Below are 21948 nucleotides of genomic sequence, written 5' to 3'. Positions count from 1 at the left end.
AAAACCCAACCCCCTTTCTTTGTGTAACCAGCCGTCATATCGGTTCCGTCCACTCGGAACGTTTTCCTTTATGACATCATTTGTAATCAATGTATGATCCACTCTGTGTGATTATTTATGTATTTAGTAAATAAATAAACCAAATTTGGTATTGCTGATTCAACTTGTTATCCAGTATTCATGAAGCTAACCAAGAATTTACAACTTTCAGATGAGACTGAATAAGGCGACGATTAAATATTGACTGCTATTGATGTAAAATATGACCAGGTCTTTAAGAGTTTATTCGGAAGATAACAGCTCTATAAACATTATTTCGTGGTGCCCCAACTTTCTAGTTAATTATTTACCTGATTAGCTTAAATCTGGTAATATTAATTGCAGAGAAATTATTTTTTAGAACAGCATGTCATATCACTTAATCCGGCATAGCCAAAGACACGACAACTGTCTTTGGCTATGACAACCTCACAGCACAGACAAAACATTAATCAATCATTGACTATAAACCAAACTTTAAAATTCATAAACCAAACTGTAAAATCAGTGAGGTCATATATTATTATTACAGAGTCTGCATTAACATGCAGGTACCAGATAATGATTTAGTATTGAAATTATGGGGAAAGTACTATACATTGGTTTCAACACAACACGCGCTGTCAACATTATCAGCAAAGACAACGAAGTACATTTTTTGGGGAAAATAGATCAGACATGACAGGATGAATAAATAGGATACACATGGATGAATACTGTGAGGACCAGTCAACCAATAGCATTACCCTTCTCTATGCAAAACATTCTTTGTTGCAGCTGGGAGGTAAAGTACATGTTTTGGTAAACAGTAAAACATTTTTCCACTAGAGCAGGTGTAATTAGATCTCCTGATTCGAGGATTAGATAAAAAAAGGTGATAACTGTCTTGGAGGTCTGGATTAGAATTTAAGGCCACTAGAAGGTGTACTTCTCTAGAACAGGGGTTCAATGCTGAAGTACATGTCACACAACTCATCATATACTAAGAGAAAACTGTTCCAATGAAAGGAAGTTGTTCCTTAAGTAACCATGGTAATAAGACAGTTGAACCCAACATTATTAATTAATTCAATAGCCTAGACGCAAAGCTGCTACAGCATAGCCATTTATTGTTATTTAACAATGTACATCTCATTTAGAAACAATTGAATTGTTGAGTACTGTCAACATGAAAATGTGCATTGACAGCAGCACACAACCATATGGACGCAATCTGACCACTGCTCTTGCCTTTCTCTTAACCCTTTCCGTTCAGCTCTGGAAGCCTCCTCTCATTAAGGCCACATCATGCCCTGACCTAGTCATGGGTATGTCCCAACTATAACTCCTGCCTCCTGAAGTGTACACTCGTTCACTATTTCACCCACAAATCTAAAAACATTGGATTCGCAGTGGCTGTCCAAAGCAGGGATGGGCAACTGCTGGTCCGGTGTTGGCCCACGAATACATTTCCAAAAATTAAAGGGGAAAAAATGAGGAACTCAGTCTGGTTCTCAACTTACTGTTGAAAGTTAGAATAGTAGAAAACACAAGGTGCAATTTCAATGTTTGGTTGTGCATCAGCAGTTTCTCTCTTGTTATGTCAGTCTCTGACAGTCACTCAATTAGCCCACGTCAGCTAACATTTGTTTAGACTGGTAAGATAGTCTAGCCAGCGATCTAAACTTGTAGTAATCATGGTTGAATTACCGACAGGGGAGGGGCCCTAATTGATTTTGAAAGAAACTCTCACTCAGATATCATAATAAAAACTGCAAACATTTCTCTCCATCCTATAGTTGGGTGAGAAATTTCAGGAAATTAGCTGAAAAAATTTCTCTCCACCCAATTGCAAATTATTAGAATTCCATGAAATTAGTTAAGTTACAAAATCGCTCCTCCCCATGGCAAATTGTGTAGAATATCAGGAAATGAATTCTAAAACGTACGTTTTTTCCCTCTCCATTGTTATTAGGGGGGGGCGCTAAAACTCTGTGCTCGCAAGGTGGGACACACACAAAATTACACTTAGGGCCCCCAAAAGGCTCTGACTGTATGTGTGGATGAGTTTATTTTTATTTTTTACCTTTATTTAACTAGGCAAGTCAGTTAAGAACAAATTCTTATTTTCAATGACGGCCTAGGAACAGTGGGTTAACTGCCTTGTTCAGGGGCAGAACAACAGATTTTTACCTTGTCAGCTCGGGGATTCGATCTTGCAACCTTTCGGTTACTAGTCCAACGCTCTAACCACTAGTCTACCTGTCGCCCCAAGGTTAGGTAGACCCGCGAGCCACTGCGGCCCCTCATGATGAGTTCAGATGTTTTGTGGTCCCCACAAAACATATTTACCATATTTATTATTCCATTCATTTCCTTTCAAATCAGTGAACAAGTGCAAACTTGTGGAGGAAGGAGCGGTAATTAGAACGTATGGCTAAGACTGGAGGTACAGTAGCTAGCATACTATCCTTTGGGGGACAGATTATGGCAGCCAGCTCCATAGATCAGGATGAGATATAAAGAGGATGGGTTTCTAAAGGCAGCAGGACAGGTCAACATTAAACCCTGGAGTCTCAGACAACTCAAGTCTTAATCTGTCCACAGGCTCCAGAGCCAGGAGATGAGGTAATGGAGGTTAGAGGGTTACCAGGAAGACGACAGGACAGCCTGCTGAGTATTCCAATTAGTCCTACAACTATCAATTAGGGATGGCGAGATGGGGATGTAGAATTCAAATATAGATGGAAGATGGGCCTAGAAGTGGTGTCAGACAGTGGCAGGCAGCAATAGTCATTCCTTGTCAGTTGTTTAAATAATTTAGTCCTCTGTCCTCATTTCTTCTTCTTGTCTTGTGTGGAGGTGAACCAGGCGTCCAGCAGCTTCTTGCTGTAGTAGATCTGCCAGCCATGCACCTGCACCGCGATCACCATCACCAGGTACATGACGGACACGGCAGAAAAGCCGAAGATGAAGCGGTAGGCCTTGCCGTGGCGGTACAGCTGCTGGGCCACCGGGAACATCTCCATACCCCCGTAGATGAGCGGCGCTATGCAGAAGAGGCCAGCACTGATCATGGAGATCACCAGGTAGCTGATGTTGTTTTTGGGCAGGGCCATGAAGCTGAAGAGGGAGGGGATGATACTCAGCAGGTAGGGGTACTCCCACTGGTAGGGAGCAGCCACCACACTGTGGGACACCAGGTTCAGCTGGCTCACTGTCACCTGGGCAGCTAAGAGGAGCCAGATCAGAACATGGACGATGTTCAGTTTACGGATCTCGGACTTGAGGGCGACACTGATGAGAAAGACAGAGGAGAAGCACAAGAATGTGATGTTTCAAATGGGTCACTGTGAACAAAACCTGTCATCTTGTTTTTATGTAGGCACTTAACCCTAATCGCTCCTGTAAGCCGGTCTGGATAAGAGCGTCTGCTAAATGACTAAAATGCAAAACCATTCAAATGAGAGCGAACCTCATCTGGTAGTGTGAGGCCACTCTCTCGCGGTGCTGAAAGTCACTTCCATCTGTGCCAGTAGCTCGAGGTCCAGCTCGGGAAGCCATGGTTACCGCCTGTCCAAAAAACTCAAAGTAAAACATGTCATTCATTGTGTTAGAGCTTTCTAAGGTGCTTATTTGTTATTTCAGAACTGCAGATAAGTATACAGCATTCGCTATCACTCTCGAAGACATCGTAACCTAATGGCAGTCTAATTACATGAGACAACTAGCCTTTAAATTAATAGAACTAATACAATTTGTATGAAATGAGCAATACCAATGAATTAACAATTGCATTAGTCACATGCACTGTAAACAGGTGTAGACTAACAGTGAAATGCTTACTTACGGGCCCGTCCCACAATGCAGAGAGAAAAATAGAACAATAATAGAAAGATAATAACAAAGAATAAATACACAATGAGTAACAAGTACTTAGCTATATACACAGGGTACCAGTACTGAGTCAATGATAACATGGCTATATACACGGGGTACCAGTACTGAGTCAATTATAACATGACTATATACACTGGCTACCAGTACTGAGTCAATTACAACTTGACAAAATACATGGGGTACCAGTACTGAGTAATGATGACTTGGCTATATACACTGAGTACCAGTACTGAGTCAATGTAATTGAGGTAGATATTTACATATAGGTAGGGGTAAAGTGATTAGGCAACAGGATAGATATAAGCAGTATCCGCAGCGTATGTGATGACTCAAAAGGTAGCTATTTGGTTAACTATTTAACAGTCTTATGGCTAAGGGGTAGAAGCTGTTCAGGGTCCTGTTGGCAGTAGGTACCGCTTGCCGTGCGGGAGTACAGATAACAGTCTATGACTTGGGTGAATAAGGTCTATGAATTAGGCTAATAGATTAGTTGATGAGGCATAAATACAGAAATGACTTGTACAAAGCATAGCTGATCCTCCTAGTTTTCCTAAAAGTGACCCAGTGAACTTGACATTGGACACATGAGGATGATGGGCATGTGGATTAACACTAGCTTGGCTACCCTCTGCTTTCCTGACCCCTTCTGCTGGCTTATCAGATAACGCCAGGCCAGGCGAGGATGATTTCTAGTTAGCAAGTCAAATATTTAAATCCCCCCTGTGGGCTATTTAGAAAGAACCCAGAGGCGCTTGTGTTAAAATATTCATCAACAGGCCTGATTCCAATACAGTTTTTTAAGACAGAGTTAGTTAGCGAGCATCATCAGCTATTAGTCTGTAGTTTATAAAACGACCAGCTGCTTGTAAACTAAACAAGCATGCTTGTTTAGTTGACAGTTCGTCCTGGACTGTGAGTGGGGAAATGCATGACAATGTAACGTTACAAGTCAAAATGTAAAAAAAGTCACCAAGACAATTTTAAAGTTACCAAGCTAGCTAGCCAGCTTGCCAATTTAGTGGTACTGCTAGATTAAGTCTCATTGCCGTAGACACCTTGCAAGAACAAACTACAGACAACTGCAGCTAAAGTTTAGTTTGCTAGACATACGTTAATGTAATACTTACTGTATGTTCAGTACAACAGTAGTCGTTACACGTTCAATCAACAAACTTATTGCGACTAAACTCGGTGGACATTCCTCCTTTCTCCCGTAGACATGTGCAATACGGAAGTGTTGACTATTCAGTCTGTGATTGGACAGATGACTGAACGGAGGGTAGTGGGGGACAATCCAAAAAGTTATACTAGTTGGAAACAGAAACGCTCATTGCGACAGGCTATGATCTTCTTGTTCTTCGTGAGGTTCGAAATAAGTTTGTTAATTGAATGTTTATAAATCCATTGAACAATATTATAAATCCATTACACTTTGTGATACAAAATAGGAAAAGGGGAAAGGGGAAAAATAAAATATATTTTTAATTTTCACTACTTTAACCGTATCAGATTCTACCCCAGGCCAACGACCTGAGAGGACGGGACACTACCACTCAACACACCCTGTAACTCTTCTGAAGTCAAATCTCCTACCCCCAAGTACTTTTCTGCAGCTGCCACCACAACATATATTTTCTGTGTACCACAGTGATCCATCACTGTGGTACATTTGATAACCATTGCTAAGGAGCCAACCTTACTGAAACATACAGTAAATCACTCATTGGCCTATCCCTCTGTTCTGGCACAGATCTACTATTCACAGGGATCCTCTCAGAATCCCTCACCCTTGATCCACCCTCCTCTACTTTCTTCACTGCCTCATAATAGGACATCTTCTGCACTACTCAGACCCTGGCCACCTCAACCTGCCTCTTTCGCACCGGACACCTCCAATTCTCCGCAACATGGGCACAGTTGACACACACATTTTTTTCCATCGAAACTACACATTGCTCTGTCCCATGTCCTCCTTCACACTTCCCACATCTTGGATTATCCCTCCTACACACTGCTGCAACCTGCCCATAAATGTGACACCTATAACACCGCAGTGTATTCTATGATATTCATTTGTTTGTAGCTATATGAGAGATGCATAACTAGTGGTCTGTCAAATATAAATTATTCTTTATGTAAACATTTAGCAACAAATGCATTATATTGAATTTTGTGAGTGTATGCAGTGTTGTACAGGTATTGACAAAAATGATGATGATGATCTTCTTGAAAACAGTGAGTAACCAACAATAGCATGTGTTGGACACTCGTTCACACTGCAGGCCTTAATGCCCGAATCAGTTTTGTTTTTGAAATCCGTTTTGGAATACTGTACAAACAGAAAGTTACAAGTGACCAAATGGGATATGTGTGTGTTCAGACAGCAGTCATTTACTGACATGGCTATGGCAGTTGTCATAGTAATGGCAGGTGTGTGCGCAGTGGTGTAGGCTGATTGGTGGTGGTGCTCGTGGTTCCTATCGCTCTAAAGTTATGTAACAGGCTAAGGTGACAACAATGCCTGCCATGGACGTTTACTAGTTGCTTTAAATGTTCAAAATCATATTGTAAGAACTCAAAGGATAAGATGATTCAACTTTAAAAACAAGTCCTTTTTGGATAGCCATAGCAGTCAACTAGCTCGCTAGGTAGCATATTGACTCATTTGCTTGTAAACAATTAACAAGCAAGTTGGCTAACACATGTTCTTGTCAAACTGTCAGAGTGTCCAGCAAGCAACAAGATATGCCAAATAAGTTTAAAAATAAATCATATTAGACAGTTCAGACTCAAGTCGCATGGCCAGGACTCAGATTTGTATCTGATTTCATACCACCTACGAAGATGATTTGAAATGTGGCTTGAAATATCTGATTCCATGTGTTTTTTGGCGGTTCAGATGGCAGGAAAAATAACAGATTAAAATCGGATATACAAAAAAATTGGATTTGAGTCACTTCAAACGGCCAATGTGAACACAGCTTGTGTGCAAACAAGAAGAGAACACATTGTTTTAATCACTTCATCTTTATTTAGAAAAACAACAATAGTGCCAAAAACATTATACTAAGTTCTTCATTTGGTTATATGTTTAGCACCATTGTCAGGTAACATTTATTTTTCCTTCAAGGCAGTCTCAACAGGTATACACATTTACAATTTCAGACAAAATCAGTAGTTCAACAAATAAATGACAGAGAGGAATACTGCCACATACCTTAGAGAAGTGTGGTTGACTTTTTAACTTAATGTGCATATTGAAAATGTTGACTATACACCCCTTCAAACTCCCATAACTCATTTATTTATTAATGCAGCTTGGCAGCTTACAACCAAATGTCTTCACTATGTTGCATATCAATTGAATTTTATTTTAGGTTCCAAACCATGAAACACTCTCATTTCCAAATATGATATCAATAAATAAAAATGGTAGACACTTCTGCATAATCTGGAACAACGTGAATAAGTTGATGATAAAAAAGAAATCAATCTGTCGTGGAGGAACTATGGGATAGGATGGTAATACATACTGTGAATGTAACAGTGTTACTTATATGCCAAAAGTATAACCTGGCATGAAATAAAGACAGGATGTCTTCTGAAAAGTCCACACATGGAAGAATTATCTCTGAAGAATAATTGTGTACTAACATTAGGTATGCCTGACAGATAAAGCTGATGTGTTGATGCTTGCTTATGAAAGCTGCGGTAGACGGCTAGCCATTTAGTGGCGTCATATGGCTGTGACTGTTGGAATGCAAAGAACGGATATACTGAGTGCACATAACATAAATCTGATATGGAAATATAAAATACAAACAAATGCTATATATTCACATAAGGAGAAGAACATGTTGGGCAAATGTAATAATTCCATCCTAAAAATAGTTATCTTTAATTAAAAAAATAACACATTGTTTCCAATGTAATATGCTGCTATCCACAGTAGCGCCATAGCATGTCAGCAACCAGGTTTTCTCTATAAACACTGTCAATCATCTGAGGTGGATGACACTGCTACAATTGGGATAGTCAGTATTCTCAATCATTTGCAACATTTTTACCCCCTATTAACCAACAGAAATTGTAATTTGCATAATTATCTGAATATCTACATACAGACATCTCAAATAATTTATCTGAGGGTTTTGACAAATTAATTTCTGGGGTAAATTAAATATATTGCAGAGAGATTGATTTATGTATTTTTTCACCCATCTAATACTGCAATACAAAGGCAGAAACATACTATAGCATGTACTGTAGCACTCACACATTCATTGGATAGTTCTGAGCCGAGTAGTAGTTTTCACCGTTGTCATCCTGTGTCACTATTGAGGTCAACAGTTTAAAATGAATAAAACACTAATAAAACAGCTATGTAGTGAGTTGTGGTGTGGATGCCCTTTCTGTTGTTGTTGTTGATCTTCACATTGGGTACAATAAATATCCAGAGAATGAAGAGTGGACATATTGACCGGCATAAAGTCCTGCTGCCTGGTCAGATGGAAGCTGTACATGCACAGTGTCTCCTTGCTGTAAGGGGAGCACAGCGCTCCCTGACGCCTGGTCCAGGCTGCCCTTTTTGTACTCATCATATGTGTACATCACAGGCTCATTGTTCTTGACCAGCGCCACCCACACATTCGCTCCTTTGCAGTGGACGTGGTAAGCAAAGTAATAGATTCCCGGTATGGTACAGCTGAAGACGCCGGTTTGGGGATTGTAGTCCTGATGGCCATTGTACAGGAGCTTGTCGAAGACAACAGGGGAGCCTACGGGGGGGAAAGGATTGGTGAGCTGAGCCGTGAATGCTGGCATCTCCAGGCCGTTCCTGTCCCCTCCATTCTTTGGTTTCTTGTAACCGCCTTGTTTAAGACCGTCCAGACCAGGACCCAGCTCAGGGAGGATTTCACCAAGACCAGGTGGTTGGGTGGGGGGTCCGGGTGGGCCAGGGGAACCAGGTTGTCCTGGTTGTCCAGGCTGACCAGGGGGTCCACCGTTGCCAGGTTTCCCTTGGGGCCCTAAAGCGCCTGGAACACCAGGTTTACCTTCGCCGGGGTAGCCAGGTTTCCCTGGTGGACCAAGCTCGCCTTTTGGCCCGGGAAGACCGGGAGGACCAAGTGGCCCACCTGGACCAAAATTTCCAGGGATTCCCTTGGGTCCCTGGTGACCTTTTTCTCCGGGCATTCCACCTTCTCCCCTTGAACCGGGCATTCCAGGAGCTCCAGGGAGGCCAGGTAACCCTTTGTGGCCGTTATCCCCTTTCGGACCCAGTGGTCCTGGTATACCTCTCGGTCCTGGTTGACCACCCTCTCCAGGATACCCACCCTGTCCAGGAAGCCCTGGAGGCCCTGGCTCACCTTTAGGACCCGGCAGCCCCTTTGGCCCTCCATTGCCACCTTCTCCCTTCGGACCTGGGAAACCAAGACCCCCAGGTGGCCCAATGGGACCGGGCAGGCCCGGTGGCCCGTTGGGTCCAGGAAAGCCTTCCTGCCCTGGGAGACCTCCATGACCTTTGTCACCTTTTGGGCCTGGAGCTCCAAGAAAACCTCCATGTCCTTTGTCTCCTTTTGGTCCAGGATATCCTGGCTTTCCGTAACCAGGTAGGCCTGGGCCCCCTGGCAAACCTGGTGGGCCTGATTCCCCTTTACCGCCTGGGAACCCTGGTTGTCCTGGCAAACCATCTTGCCCGGGCTTGCCAATACCTGGTAGCCCAGGTGGTCCTGGTTCTCCTCCTTCACCTGGTGGACCAGCAAGTCCTCCTTCTCCAGATGGGCCTGGTTTTCCTGCCCCCCCGGGCAATCCTGGTAGTCCATTCAGACCTGGTTTTCCAACCCCTGGCAAACCCCCTTGACCAGGAGGCCCAGGTGGTCCACCAGGTCCTTTCAAACCTGGCAATCCTGGCAAGCCAATCCCTTTGTCTCCCTTGGGCCCAGGAAGACCAGGCAGTCCAGGTATGCCCTTGTGTCCAGGCTCCCCTCGAGGCCCAGGCTGCCCAGGCAGTCCCTGACCTCCTGGCTTCCCGATGCCTGGCAGGCCTGGTGGCCCTGGAAGACCTGGCCCCCCAGGCATCCCCATTGGTCCTACATCACCACCAGGACCAAGGTCGCCCTTCGGACCTGGCTGGCCGCCTCCACCAGGTTTACCGGGCATTCCCGGCATTCCGGGTTTCCCTATCCCAGGATACCCTTGGGGACCAGGAGGGCCTGGTTTTCCATGGGGGCCGGGCATCCCTTGACCTAGCATCCCTGGAGGGCCCTGTGGTCCTGGAGGCCCTTGGGCTCCTGGTGGCCCCTCGGGACCAGGACCCTGTAGTCCCCTATCATCAGGTGGTGGGCCTCCAAGGCCTTTCCCATTACTGGGATATGACTGACCTGTGGATGACATCAATTAGCATTTATCATGAATTACTGACTTGAGTTAGTGACTTGAGTATCTCATTGAGCACATAGGAACATGACCAATTAATATGCATGGACATTGGGTTAAGCCCAATGGACCTTCATCCGTAGATGATGGGCCAAATTATTATTTTTGAAAATGAATGCCAAAAGCTGGCTTTAATGTCCCCCTTGGACACAGGGTGCTGATAGTGGATGTTAAAAGCATGTTACATTTCCTAGTTATCAAACATACTTTCTTTCTGCCTTCTCTGATTCCTTGCTTGATTGTTGAAACAGTCAAAATACACATTTATGTGAAATGTCTTACACTCTTAGAAAAAAAGGGTTCCAAAAGGGTTCTTCGGCTGTTCCCATAGGAGAACCCTTTTTTGTTCCAGGGAAAACACGTTTTGGTTCCATGTAGAACCCATTTGGGTTCCATGTAGAACCATCTGTGGAAAAGGTCCTACGTGGAACCCAAAAAGGTTCATACCTGGAACCAAAAAGGTTCGTCAAAGGGTTCTCCTATAGCATATATGTCAGAGTCAAGGCCCGCGGGCAACATCCGGCCCGCGATAAGGTTTTTTACGGCCCCTGGGATGATCTTGATTTATTATTAGAACCGGCCCGCAGACCGCAGCAAGCCGGCAGCCCGCAGATCTTTTACACGCACCAATACTACATTTCCCACAATGCAACGGTGACGCACCGAGCAGTAGGCTGCTGTGTAAATGAGATGGAGCTGCCTTGGGAAAAACTCGTGGGTTTGACAACCGACGGAGCACCTGCGATGTGTGGACACAGGAGCGGACTGGTGGCGAAGATACGGGAAAAGATGCAAGAGGAAAACGCGACAGGTGAGCTGACAGCTTATCATTGTATCATACACCAGGAAGCGTTGTGCGGTAAAGCCTTGAAAATGGAGCATGTAATGAGCATCATCACGCGCACAGTTAACTTTATCAGAGCCAAAGGTTTGAATCACCGCCAGTTCAAGGCATTTCTGACGGAGTTAGAAACGGAGCATGGTGATTTGCCTTATCACACAGAGGTGCGATGGCTAAGCCAGGGAAAGGTGCTTCAAAGATGTTTCGAGCTTCGTGAGGAGATTTGTCTGTTCTTGGACAGCAAAGGGAAAGACACAACACAACTCCGAGACGAAATGTTTCTGTGTGAAATGGCTTTTCTGTGTGACATTACGAGTCATCTGAATGCAATGAACTTGCAGCTGCAGGGTCGGGATCATGTCATCTCTGATATGTACAGTACAGTGAAGGCATTTAAAACCAAACTGACTCTGTGGGAGACGCAGATGCGGAAAGAAAATTTGAGCCACTTTCCCAGCTGCCAGACCATGAAAGAGAAGCTCTCTACCAGTGCGTTCCCGAGCGCACAGTTGGCTGATAAAATAGGTATGCTTGCCGCTGACTTTCGACGCCGATTTGCTGACTTTGAAGCACAAAAAAGCAGGTTGGAACTGCTCGGTAACCCATTTGCTGTTGACGTGGAAAGCTCACCACCAAACCTCCAAATGGAGTTGATTGACCTCCAATGCAATGATGCACTGAGGGCAAAATATGCGGCAGTGGGTGCTGCGGAGTTCGCCCGTTTCCTCCCCGACACAATGCCCCAGCTGCGCATCCAGGCTGCTCAAACGTTGTCTATGTTTGGCAGCACATACCTGTGTGAACAACTGTTTTCTTTGATGAACCTGAACAAAACATCACACAGAAGTCGACTTACTGCTGAACACCTCCACTCAATTCTGAGGATTTCCTCAGCTCAGAGCCTTACCCCGAACATTGATGAACTTGTGGAAAAGATGGGACACCACCAAGTATCACCCTCAACCTCAAACAAGTGAACATTACTGTGCAATCACATATTTAGAGTTTTTACTCAGTTCAAGTTTAAAAGTTAAAGTTTAATATTTGTTTTCACTGCATGTTACTTCTCCTTAAACAAAGTGTTGTTTTTGATTAATAGATTTTTGCACTTTATTTTATTGTATTTCAATCCAATTATATTTTAAAAATATTTCAGTTGAGTGGATGATAGAAAATTGCTATTATTGTTTTTTTCTTTGAAGTAAATTTAGCCCACTTTTGCTAAAATAGAAAATATAGGCTACTGATGGTGCCTTGAATACCGGTTTCTTTCATTTAATGTTCATGTTATGGGGATTTTTATATAAAGGAAATTTGTCTTTTGTGTCTGTTGAAAATTAAAGATTACTGACAGAGCCATAAGAAAATATTGCTTTATTTATCTGATCATATTGGAATATATTTGTTAGGTTTTCAGTAGGTTCAATTAGGTTCACTAGACTATATGCGTCATTTAAAAATTTTTCAATGAACATTCGAACAGTCCGGCCCTCGGCTTGTAGCTAAATTTTTTATTTGGCCCTCCGTCCATTTGACTTTGACACCCCTGTCCTATAGGGACAACCAAAGAACCCTTTTAGGTTCTAGATCTCACCTTTTTTCTCAGTGTGTACAGTACCTGCAATATGCCGTATTTCAAATCAAATCAAAGTGTATTGGTCACGACAAAGATTTGCAGGTGTTATAGCAGGTGCTGCGAAATGGTTAGGATGCTAGCTCCAACAGTGCAATAGAATGACTCGCAAATACAATACAAATAATAAAACATCTAAACAAGAAATAGCAGAATGAGTCCAATAAACAATCCAGGGGTAGATATATTAGAATGAGCATGTGTCAGAATCCAGAATATAAATACGTTCTGTGTAAAGACAGTATATCATTTGGAAGGAAAATGGTTTGTATAGTAGTAACTAAATTAGGATGAGCTATGTGGAGAACACAGTACAGACATACACAGTGAGTAAACAACAGTGTATTTTGCCTGCTTCACATATGATTTGTCAAGGATGCTTTTATAACCCATGAGCTGGATCTGATTTCCTGTGGATGCTAGGACAGATGACGTTTGCTTTGGCGAAGGGAGAAGAATCTTGGAAAAGCAGTTGAGAGGTGTTTTGAATGGAACTAACATGTCAGAGACTGGGTAATGGTTTCATGTCAGCACTGCCCCATGAACATGGCTAGTCTACCTCTGGTTGTACCATACTGTCCATGTTGGCTTTCCCTTCAAACCCACATTGGTGGCCATGGCCATGATCCAATTTAAAATCTAAATATGGTTCAAATATGCTATTGTTTAGCCTACACTCTATCTAGAACCTAAAACGGTTCTCTAGCTGTCCCCACAGGAGAACCCTTTGAAGAATGCTTTTTAGTTCCAAGTAGAACCCTTTTGGTTCCAAAAAGAACCAAAAAGGGTTCTCCTATGGGGACAACCAAAGAACCATTTTTTTCTAAGTGTGTACATTTTTGTGATGTAGACAATCTATTAAAATCTCACCTTTTCCCTTGCCCTTATTAGGTGGCATCTGGGGTTGTTCGTGCATCTGTGGAAGCATCTGTGGAAGTTCTTGCCCATACTGTGGCAGCACATATGGCATCTCTTTGCCGTATGGCATATGTTGTGGCATTTCCTTCCCGTACTGTTGCTTGGGCAGCCCGTCCCCATTCCCGTTCCCGTTCCCATACCCGTTCCCTAGTGGCATGTGAGGTATCTGTTGCATGGGCTGGTGCTGCTGTGGGTGCTGTGGCTGCTTGTGCCCGTAATATGCCGCCCCACGGGCATGGTTGCGTAGGACTAGACACAGCTGGAGTGCCACCACCAATAGATGAGTAGAGGGGAGGGGCTTGGCCATGTCCTATAGGAGAGAGAGGCCAGGTCAGCAGATTCGATTTTCAAGACCATAGAATGAGTTAAGCAGAGGTATTCTGATACAGATATATTACAGAAAATGTAGGGCAGTACAATAACCCCTCGCCGAAGTTTCTCGGAATCATGAGACCTAAGATAAGTGTGCTATTTAACATTTTGTAGCAAGGCCTCAGGATGCGCACTATAACCATATGACTATACACAGCGAGGGACTCCAAAATATTCTGATCATACTGTACTCTGAAACATTTTAAAATACATATTTTTGTGGAACAGATAATAAATAGTTCTGACAAGCTAAATCACATGGATTTGAATTTGATACTCCCAGCATGGACAGCCAGGCCACTCCTCAAGGGCAGATATTTTTGGCTCTGAAACCATAACACTCTTATTCAGAGGTGGGGTTTTGAGTTACTGGGCGGGTAGGAAAAGAGAGCGAGCTCCTTGTTGTTGTGGATGTCAGTTCCTGCTCTAATGAAGAGATGTGTTTTGCATCATTGAGAAGCGAATGTGCAAAACTTCAAACTGAAAATAATCCAACGCATTACTTCGAAGCTTCACACAGTACAATTGTTACTGATCCAGTGGGCCTACCCCAGTGAAACGAGAGAAGAGGTGATTCATCATACGACTGTATTTCTGTATTTTGAAAGTTATATATCTTGATAACTTGATTGTTGACACGCAAAACATTTTGGGATAATATCAACCACAGACTAATGAAAGAAATACCAAAAGATGAGTTTTAACACTGCAGTATGCTTGTTTGGGTTTTAAAGAGAACATTTGGTTCAAACAAGGTGTTAGAGTACATTTGGAGGGACACTGAGCTAGCTGATAGATTACTGTTGATCAGTGGAGGCTGCTGAGGGGAGGACGGCTCCTAATAATGGCTGGAACGGAGCCAATGGAACGACATCAAACAGATGGAAACCATGTGTTTGATACAGTACCATTCCACTGATCCGCTCCAGGCATTACCACGAGCCCGTTCTCCACCAACCCCCTGTGCTGTTCATACATTATGATTAGTCTTATTCCAGACACCTAGGCAAAACAACTGTGAAAGGTGAGGAGTTAGATGCAACATAGCAGAGTCTAAACATGACAAAGTCTTCACAGCATATCTATTCCCACTGGGCAAAAACTGGTTGAATCAACGTTGTTTCACATCATTTCAACAAAATAAATAATGTGATGACATTGAAGCAACGTGGAAAACTGATTGGATTTGCTCATCAGTGTAAGAGAGTTTTGTCTTTTCTTTTTGTACCTAAATCCAATGGCATGGTGACATTGTTTGTGGATTTCACGCTGAATTCACGTTAATTGACAACTCAACCAAATGGAAATCAAAACTAGACTTTTGAACTGACGTCTGTGCACAGTGGGTTGTCAGTATATGCTAAGTACATGCAGTACAACACTGACATGGCATTTAAGTGACCTCCTCAGACCAAAGGAAAAGCAATAACTAAATGGACAATTGGCACGTGTGGTTCTTGTAGACATCAACATGGACCACAGACTACCATACCACCTGAATCAAGTCATTTATGGTTTGACTTGACAAAAATATCTCTGCTTTCACTAACCATTTAATGCACAGTTTGTCTACGCAGTAACCATTTGTACTCGCTCAACACTGGATAAAATGACCTCAATCTGTCCAAGTCAAGGTTGTGATTCTCCATGCTTTCATAAGAATCAGTCTGGCCAGGCTGTGAACAGGAGAGAACAGCAGTGAATCCATTTATAGCCCACATGCCAGATGTATTATGTCTCAGAAAACAAGCAGGAAGCAGGGGAACAGGATAACATTTTGTTTTATGCTCAGCCAAAATGAATTGCCCTAAAAAAGCTTAAATGCTGACTTTATCAAGTCTTGGTTGTGACTTAGAAACAGGACATTGGACCTAGTCAAAGCTACGGAACACTTTGACTTTCAGGGTTTTCCAAATTTCACTAATGTCACCAGTCCTGTTGATCAAACATCTTTAGAATGTTTACTGGTAGAATTAAGCATAATTTCTCATTCACAACCACTGTAGGAGCATACCAGGAACAACTTGTTGATGGAATTGATTAATCCCATTGAGCCAGTGCGAAATAAGAAAAGCACATAAACACCAAATCACTCCACACTGTTCCTTAACACTGCCAACTACCAAGCTGTGAAAGCACCATAACATACATCCAGACCTTTGCGCTTTTACCATGACGTCTGGGAAATCAACAACACATTACCATGTCATTAGACTGAAGGGCGCTACCCACATAAAAAAAAGACTACAGTTTACTATAGAATACTACACTACTTATTATAGAATTCTGCAGAAAACTGTAGTATGCTGTAGAATACTATACTACACACTGCAGTATTCTTCGATCATGTGTATTACTTAGTATATCATTTTGTAGTATACTATAGTAAATACTAGTGTTATCTGCAAAAAAAATACTGTAGTAAATAATATAGATATGTCAGCAAAAACACATATATAAAAACGATAGTAGATACCACAGTATTTAATGTGCATATACCCTGCCCATTCCCCACCCCCATATCCCAATTTGTGCCAGCCATAAGTGAGAAACCTACATGCCAAGTATAGACCATAATTATAGTGTGTTCCGTATGGCTATTGAAAAGAGCAGAAACTCTGAACTACCTGTTCAGACCCCAGTCCAACCTTTCTACCTACATGTTATGGAAAATGTGCTCTTTTAGTATTTCTCCAGTAGGTTTCCTCAAGGAGAAAACCTCCACTTCTATCTCAAAGATAATGCAACTAAAACACTATAGTAAATACTACACTATACTTCAGTCCACAAAAACACTACAGTGAATACAACAGTATTCCTACCATGGTATACACTACAGTCGTTTTTCATGTGGGTAGGCTGTTGGAGCCACACAAATTGGCTGCCGCCAGTGTTGGAGCCACAAGATGGCTGCCGCCAGTGTTACACAGTCCACCCGCTTACTGTCAATGCAATGTCAGCGTTGTGTCGGCTAACATTGGCTCAGCCAGCAGACATTCCAATTTCAGCTGCAAATTCTTTGTGTATACTGTAAGTAGTGGATCTGTAGACACATGAATATGGTTGATATTATCCCTCTATAGACCACGAAAGCTGCCAGACTGTATTAATGGATAACATTTGTAGGCCTATAGTGTACAGTAACTCACCACATCCATAACCTGTTGCATTGTGGGGGGACATGTGCTGTAGGCCGGTGACTATTTATTAAATTATTCTATTTCCCTCTGCTAATTTTGGTTTAGTGTTTTAATAGCAACATCAGCCATTTTGTTAGAGTTTGGAATTGGTTTTGGAAAGCTGCGCTGGATGGATTCTCCTCGCCAGAATAGCAGTCATTAGGTTGATGAATAACACATGAGAAATCATGGGAATAATGCCTCTATTATTCCAACCACCAATGTTAAAATAATACAATTACAATAAGCACATGGGGGAAGCATCAAGCAGCTGTGTCACATGTCAGTGTAGACCAGACCAGAGACTGTGAGGAAGAATGGCCTGTAATATTCACTCTGTTCATTCTCAGAGCAACAACATGAGTGGAGCTACGCCCATTCCCTTCATTCCATGAACGACCTCCTATCCACTGTAATTACACTGTGCTGTGTGAATAGAAAAACTGATCTGCACAGCAAAAAATACAAAACAGTGTGGATTACCCTCACAGGAAAAAAAACATGATTTCACTTCAAATTCAACATAAGATCACATGTGATCACATGACAAGGTGTGTTTTTGTGATCAGGTGAAATTCAGGGTCCAGTTAGCTGTTGTATATGTAACCTCTATGGTCACTCACCTGCACACCTCTTAACTTGTTTTTATCTGCACTGTGTCTTCCACTTGTCTTTTCTGTCAGAATAAACTCAACTAAAACACTCTGGTTCTGGGTTGCAGCACCATCTCATAAACACAAGTTGTCTGACATGTCCTTCTCTCTCTTTCTGCTCTTTCTACACAATGATGATGGCAAGTTCAACTGTGTGTGCCCGTGTGTCTGTGTGTGTGTGCATGCGTGTGTGTGTGTGTCTAATATGTTTGGTTGTGTGTATTTGTTCCTTGTGTCACTATTTCAACGTTTTATTGAAATTGTTATCTTTATCATTAACTCTGCATTGTTTGAAAATGACCCGTAAGTAAGCATTTCACTGCTTGTCTGCACCTGTTGTTTACGATGAATGTCACAAATCAAATTTGATTTGATGTAATCTCTTTGACCACAAGAGGGCGCTACGCCCAATCATTCCACTCTCCACACATCTACAGTAGCAGAGAAGACACCCCTGACACCTATACCTCACCCTTTAACTAACATCCTACTTTCACCACTAGTGGGCAGAAATCAGTACAATACTTGACAGACGCAGTGAAGACATCATGAGAAAATAGCATTGTACCTTGTGTTATGGCGATTCTGGAGAATTGAGAATTTGTTAGGATTTGTTTTTAAAAAACAATTTGCGGCCAATAAGCTCACACACACACACACACACACACACACACACACACACACACACACACACACACACACACACACACACACACACACACACACACACACACACACACACACACACACTTCCATAGAAGGCCAAACTCAAACGCCCTCCACACCCTGGATGTGTGTACATTCCTCCTTTCCTCTATTTTCCTTTCCCATCCTTCCCTCCTTCCCTCAATCCCCTCCTTCCCTCCTTCCCTCAATCCCCTCCTTCCCTCCTGCGTCTCTCCGCCGGCCCGTCGCTGAGTAAGGAAGAGAGAGTCACGTTTCCCCTCAGAGTGAGTTGTTCCACACAGAGAGCACATGCTGCTAAATGGGAGATGATTAGAGACAGGAACCTAGGACGTGACTATATGTGTGTGTGTTTCTGCGTGTGTGTGTGTGTGTGTGGACCCACCACCGCACCCCGCCGGGCCGCAGTACTCCTTTAAACATGGACCACGTCTCAGGAGATTTGTACAACGCTGCCAAGTGATCGGTGCAATAATAAACATAAGGTGTGAATGTATGTACGCTTCCCTCACGGTCGTCTTTACTGTTCTTTCAGCTGCGCTGAGCGCTGAGATCAAAGCATTGACTTATGGAGAGAAGATGTTTATTCTGCCTGCTGAAATAACCTCCCAAGTTGTTCTATTATGGAAAGATTATGTTACATTTGTGTAACCGGTGTGAAATGACTGGCTAGTTAGCCAGGCGCGCTGTGGGGCATTTCAATCAGTGATGACACTCACTCTGAGACCTTGAAGTAGTTGTTCCCCTTGCTTTGCAAGAACCGCAGCTTTTGTGGAGCGATAGGTAACAATGCTTCGTTACCTATCGCTGTTGTCGATGTGTGCAGAGGGTCCATGATTCAAACCCAGGTTGGGGCAAGGAGAGGGACGGAAGCAAAACTGTGACACTTGCATAGATATTGTTGCCATCAACATCATGCTGAAGGTGTGAGGAGAAAAGGCACTAGTACAGAGAACAATCTATATTCTACATAACACCCTTCAGACATACAATATCTCTGTCTGTCTGACTGTCTGACTGACTGTCTCTTTTTTTATTGAACAATTACGCACGTCCATTTCCTTCCTCCATGACCTGCTAACCTCTTGACCTGACAAACAGAAAAAGCATGCTCCTCTTACCCTTAGTGTCTCCTCTCCTCAAACCCAAGGGCCTGTCGCGACGATGACCTAACCTCTCGCTCTGACCTTTGGCCCGCAGGTCTCACTGTACTTTCCCTCTGTTTTTGGTGGTGTTGGAGATGGGGGTTTCCCGAGGCATGAGACTGCTTGTGACTCTTGCTACAGGTCCGATGAGTTGCGGTGCAGTGCAGTCTAGGGCCCTGCAACAGAATGATGATGAGTGAGAGATCCTGGAGCACCATGACTTTTCTCAGACAGCTGGGGTTTTAACACTGAGCTGCCATCTCCAGCTCACTGCCCTTCCCAACTTGGCTGTCATACAGTACTGTACAGTAGTAGAGGTGTTATCACTCTGGACAGTAGTAGAGGTGTTATCACTCTGGACAGTAGTAGAGGTGTTATCACTCTGGACAGTAGTAGAGGTGTTATTACTCTGGACAGTAGTAGAGGTGTTATCACTCTGGACAGTAGTAGAGGTGTTATCACTCTGGACAGTAGTAGAGGTGTTATCACTCTGGACAGTAGTAGAGGTGTTATCACTCTGGACAGTAGTAGAGGTGTTATCACTCTGGACAGTAGTAGAGGTGTTATCACTCTGGACATTAGTAGAGCTGTTATCACTCTGGACAGTAGTAGAGGTGTAATCACTCTGGACAGTAGTAGAGGTGTTATCACTCTGAACAGTAGTAGAGGTGTTACCAATATGAACAGTAGTAGAAGTGTTATCACTATGAACAGTAGTAGAGGTGTTATCACTATGAACAGTAGTAGAGGTGTTATCACTATGAACAGTAGTAGAGGTGTTATCACTATGAACAGTAGTAGAGGTGTTATCACTCTGGACAGTAGTAGAGGTGTTATCACTATGAACAGTAGTAGAAGTGTTATCACTATGAACAGTAGTAGAGGTGTTATCACTCTGAACAGTAGTAGAGGTGTTATCACTATTTACAGTAGTAGAGGTGTTATCACGCTGGACAGTAGTAGAGGTGTTATCACTCTGGACAGTAGTAGAGGTGTTATCACTCTGGACAGTAGTAGAGGTGTTATCACTCTGGACAGTAGTAGAGGTGATCACTATTTACGGTATTAGATGTGGTATCACTCTGGACAGTAGAAGATGTGGTATCCCTCTGGACAATAGTAGAGGTGTTATTACTCTGGACAGTAGTAGAGATGATCACTATTTACGGTATTAGATGTGGTATCACTCTGGACAGTAGTAGAGGTGATTTCACTCTGGACAGTAGTAGAGGTGTTATCACTATTTACAGTAGTAGAGGTGTTATCACTCTACAGTAGTAGATCGCTGGACAGTAGAGATGTTATCACTCTACAGTAGTAGGTGTGTTATCACTCTGGACAGTAGTAGAGGTGTTATCACTATGAACAGTAGTAGAGGTGTTATCACTATGAACAGTAGTAGAGGTGTTATTACTCTGGACAGTAGTAGAGGTGTTATTACTCTGGACAGTAGTAGAGGTGTTATCACTCTGGACAGTAGTAGATGTGTTATTACTCTGGACAGTAGTAGAGGTGTTATAACTATTTACAGTAGTAGAGGTGTTATCACTCTGGACAGTAGTAGAGGTGTTATCACTCTGGACAGTAGTAGAGGTGTTATCACTCTGGACAGTAGTAGATGTGTTATCACTCTGGACAGTAGTAGTGTTATCACTCTGGACAGTAGTAGAGGTGTTATCACTATGAACAGTAGTAGAGGTGTTATCACTCTGGACAGTAGTAGAGGTGTTATCACTATACAGTAGTAGAGGTGTTATCACTATACAGTAGTAGAGGTGTTATCACTCTGGACAGTAGTAGAGGTGTTATCACTATGAACAGTAGTAGAGGTGTTATCACTATGAACAGTAGTAGAGGTGTTATCACTCTGAACAGTAGTAGAGGTGTTATCACTCTGAACAGTAGTAGAGGTGTTATCACTCTGAACAGTAGTAGAGGTGTTATCACTCTGAACAGTAGTAGAGGTGTTATCACTCTGGACAGTAGTAGAGGTGTTATCACTATGAACAGTAGTAGAGGTGTTATTACTCTGGACAGTAGTAGAGGTGTTATCACTCTGGACAGTAGTAGAGGTGTTATCACTATTTACAGTAGTAGAGGTGTTATCACTCTGGACAGTAGTAGATGTGTTATCACTCTGGACAGTAGTAGAGGTGTTATCACTCTGGAC

The 21948-nt window shown here is 42.8% G+C and overlaps 2 protein-coding genes and 1 non-coding gene across 5 annotated transcripts in view; 1 reads left to right on the top strand and 2 right to left on the bottom strand.

The window, feature by feature from the left end:
- Positions 1 to 256: 256 nt before the first annotated feature.
- On the bottom strand, positions 257 to 5185 carry LOC139532512 (protein jagunal homolog 1-B). Its single transcript, XM_071330211.1, has 3 exons — positions 5046 to 5185; positions 3494 to 3603; positions 257 to 3315 (listed from the first exon to the last, which is right to left on the bottom strand). The coding sequence occupies exons 2-3, from the start codon at positions 3580 to 3582 to the stop codon at positions 2853 to 2855; spliced, it is 552 nt and encodes a 183-aa protein (XP_071186312.1). The 5' UTR covers positions 3583 to 3603; positions 5046 to 5185; the 3' UTR covers positions 257 to 2852.
- A 1744-nt stretch (positions 5186 to 6929) lies between these two features.
- Positions 6930 to 21948, bottom strand: part of col8a1b (collagen, type VIII, alpha 1b) — a 32070-nt gene continuing 17051 nt past the window's right edge. For 2 of the 3 annotated variants that reach the window (XM_071330208.1, XM_071330209.1), the window contains exons 2-4: positions 19755 to 19954; positions 13698 to 14055; positions 6930 to 10298 (exon numbers count right to left, since the gene is read on the bottom strand). In XM_071330208.1, coding sequence (XP_071186309.1) covers positions 8350 to 10298; positions 13698 to 14052 — 2304 coding nt within the window. In that variant the 5' untranslated portion in view covers positions 14053 to 14055; positions 19755 to 19954 and the 3' untranslated portion in view covers positions 6930 to 8349. The remainder of the gene's footprint in view (positions 10299 to 13697; positions 14056 to 19754; positions 19955 to 21948) is intronic. The other variant, XM_071330210.1, reaches the window with a different exon arrangement.
- Positions 16788 to 16840, top strand: LOC139533119 (U7 small nuclear RNA). The gene has a single exon (XR_011666706.1). It is a non-coding gene; the product is annotated as a U7 small nuclear RNA (small nuclear RNA).

The sequence above is a fragment of the Salvelinus alpinus genome, chromosome 10 (genome assembly GCF_045679555.1).
Source record: "Salvelinus alpinus chromosome 10, SLU_Salpinus.1, whole genome shotgun sequence".
Taxonomy (NCBI): domain Eukaryota; kingdom Metazoa; phylum Chordata; class Actinopteri; order Salmoniformes; family Salmonidae; genus Salvelinus; species Salvelinus alpinus.
The sequence above is the reverse complement of the archived record's forward strand: the minus strand, read 5'-3'. Positions and strand labels throughout refer to the sequence as shown.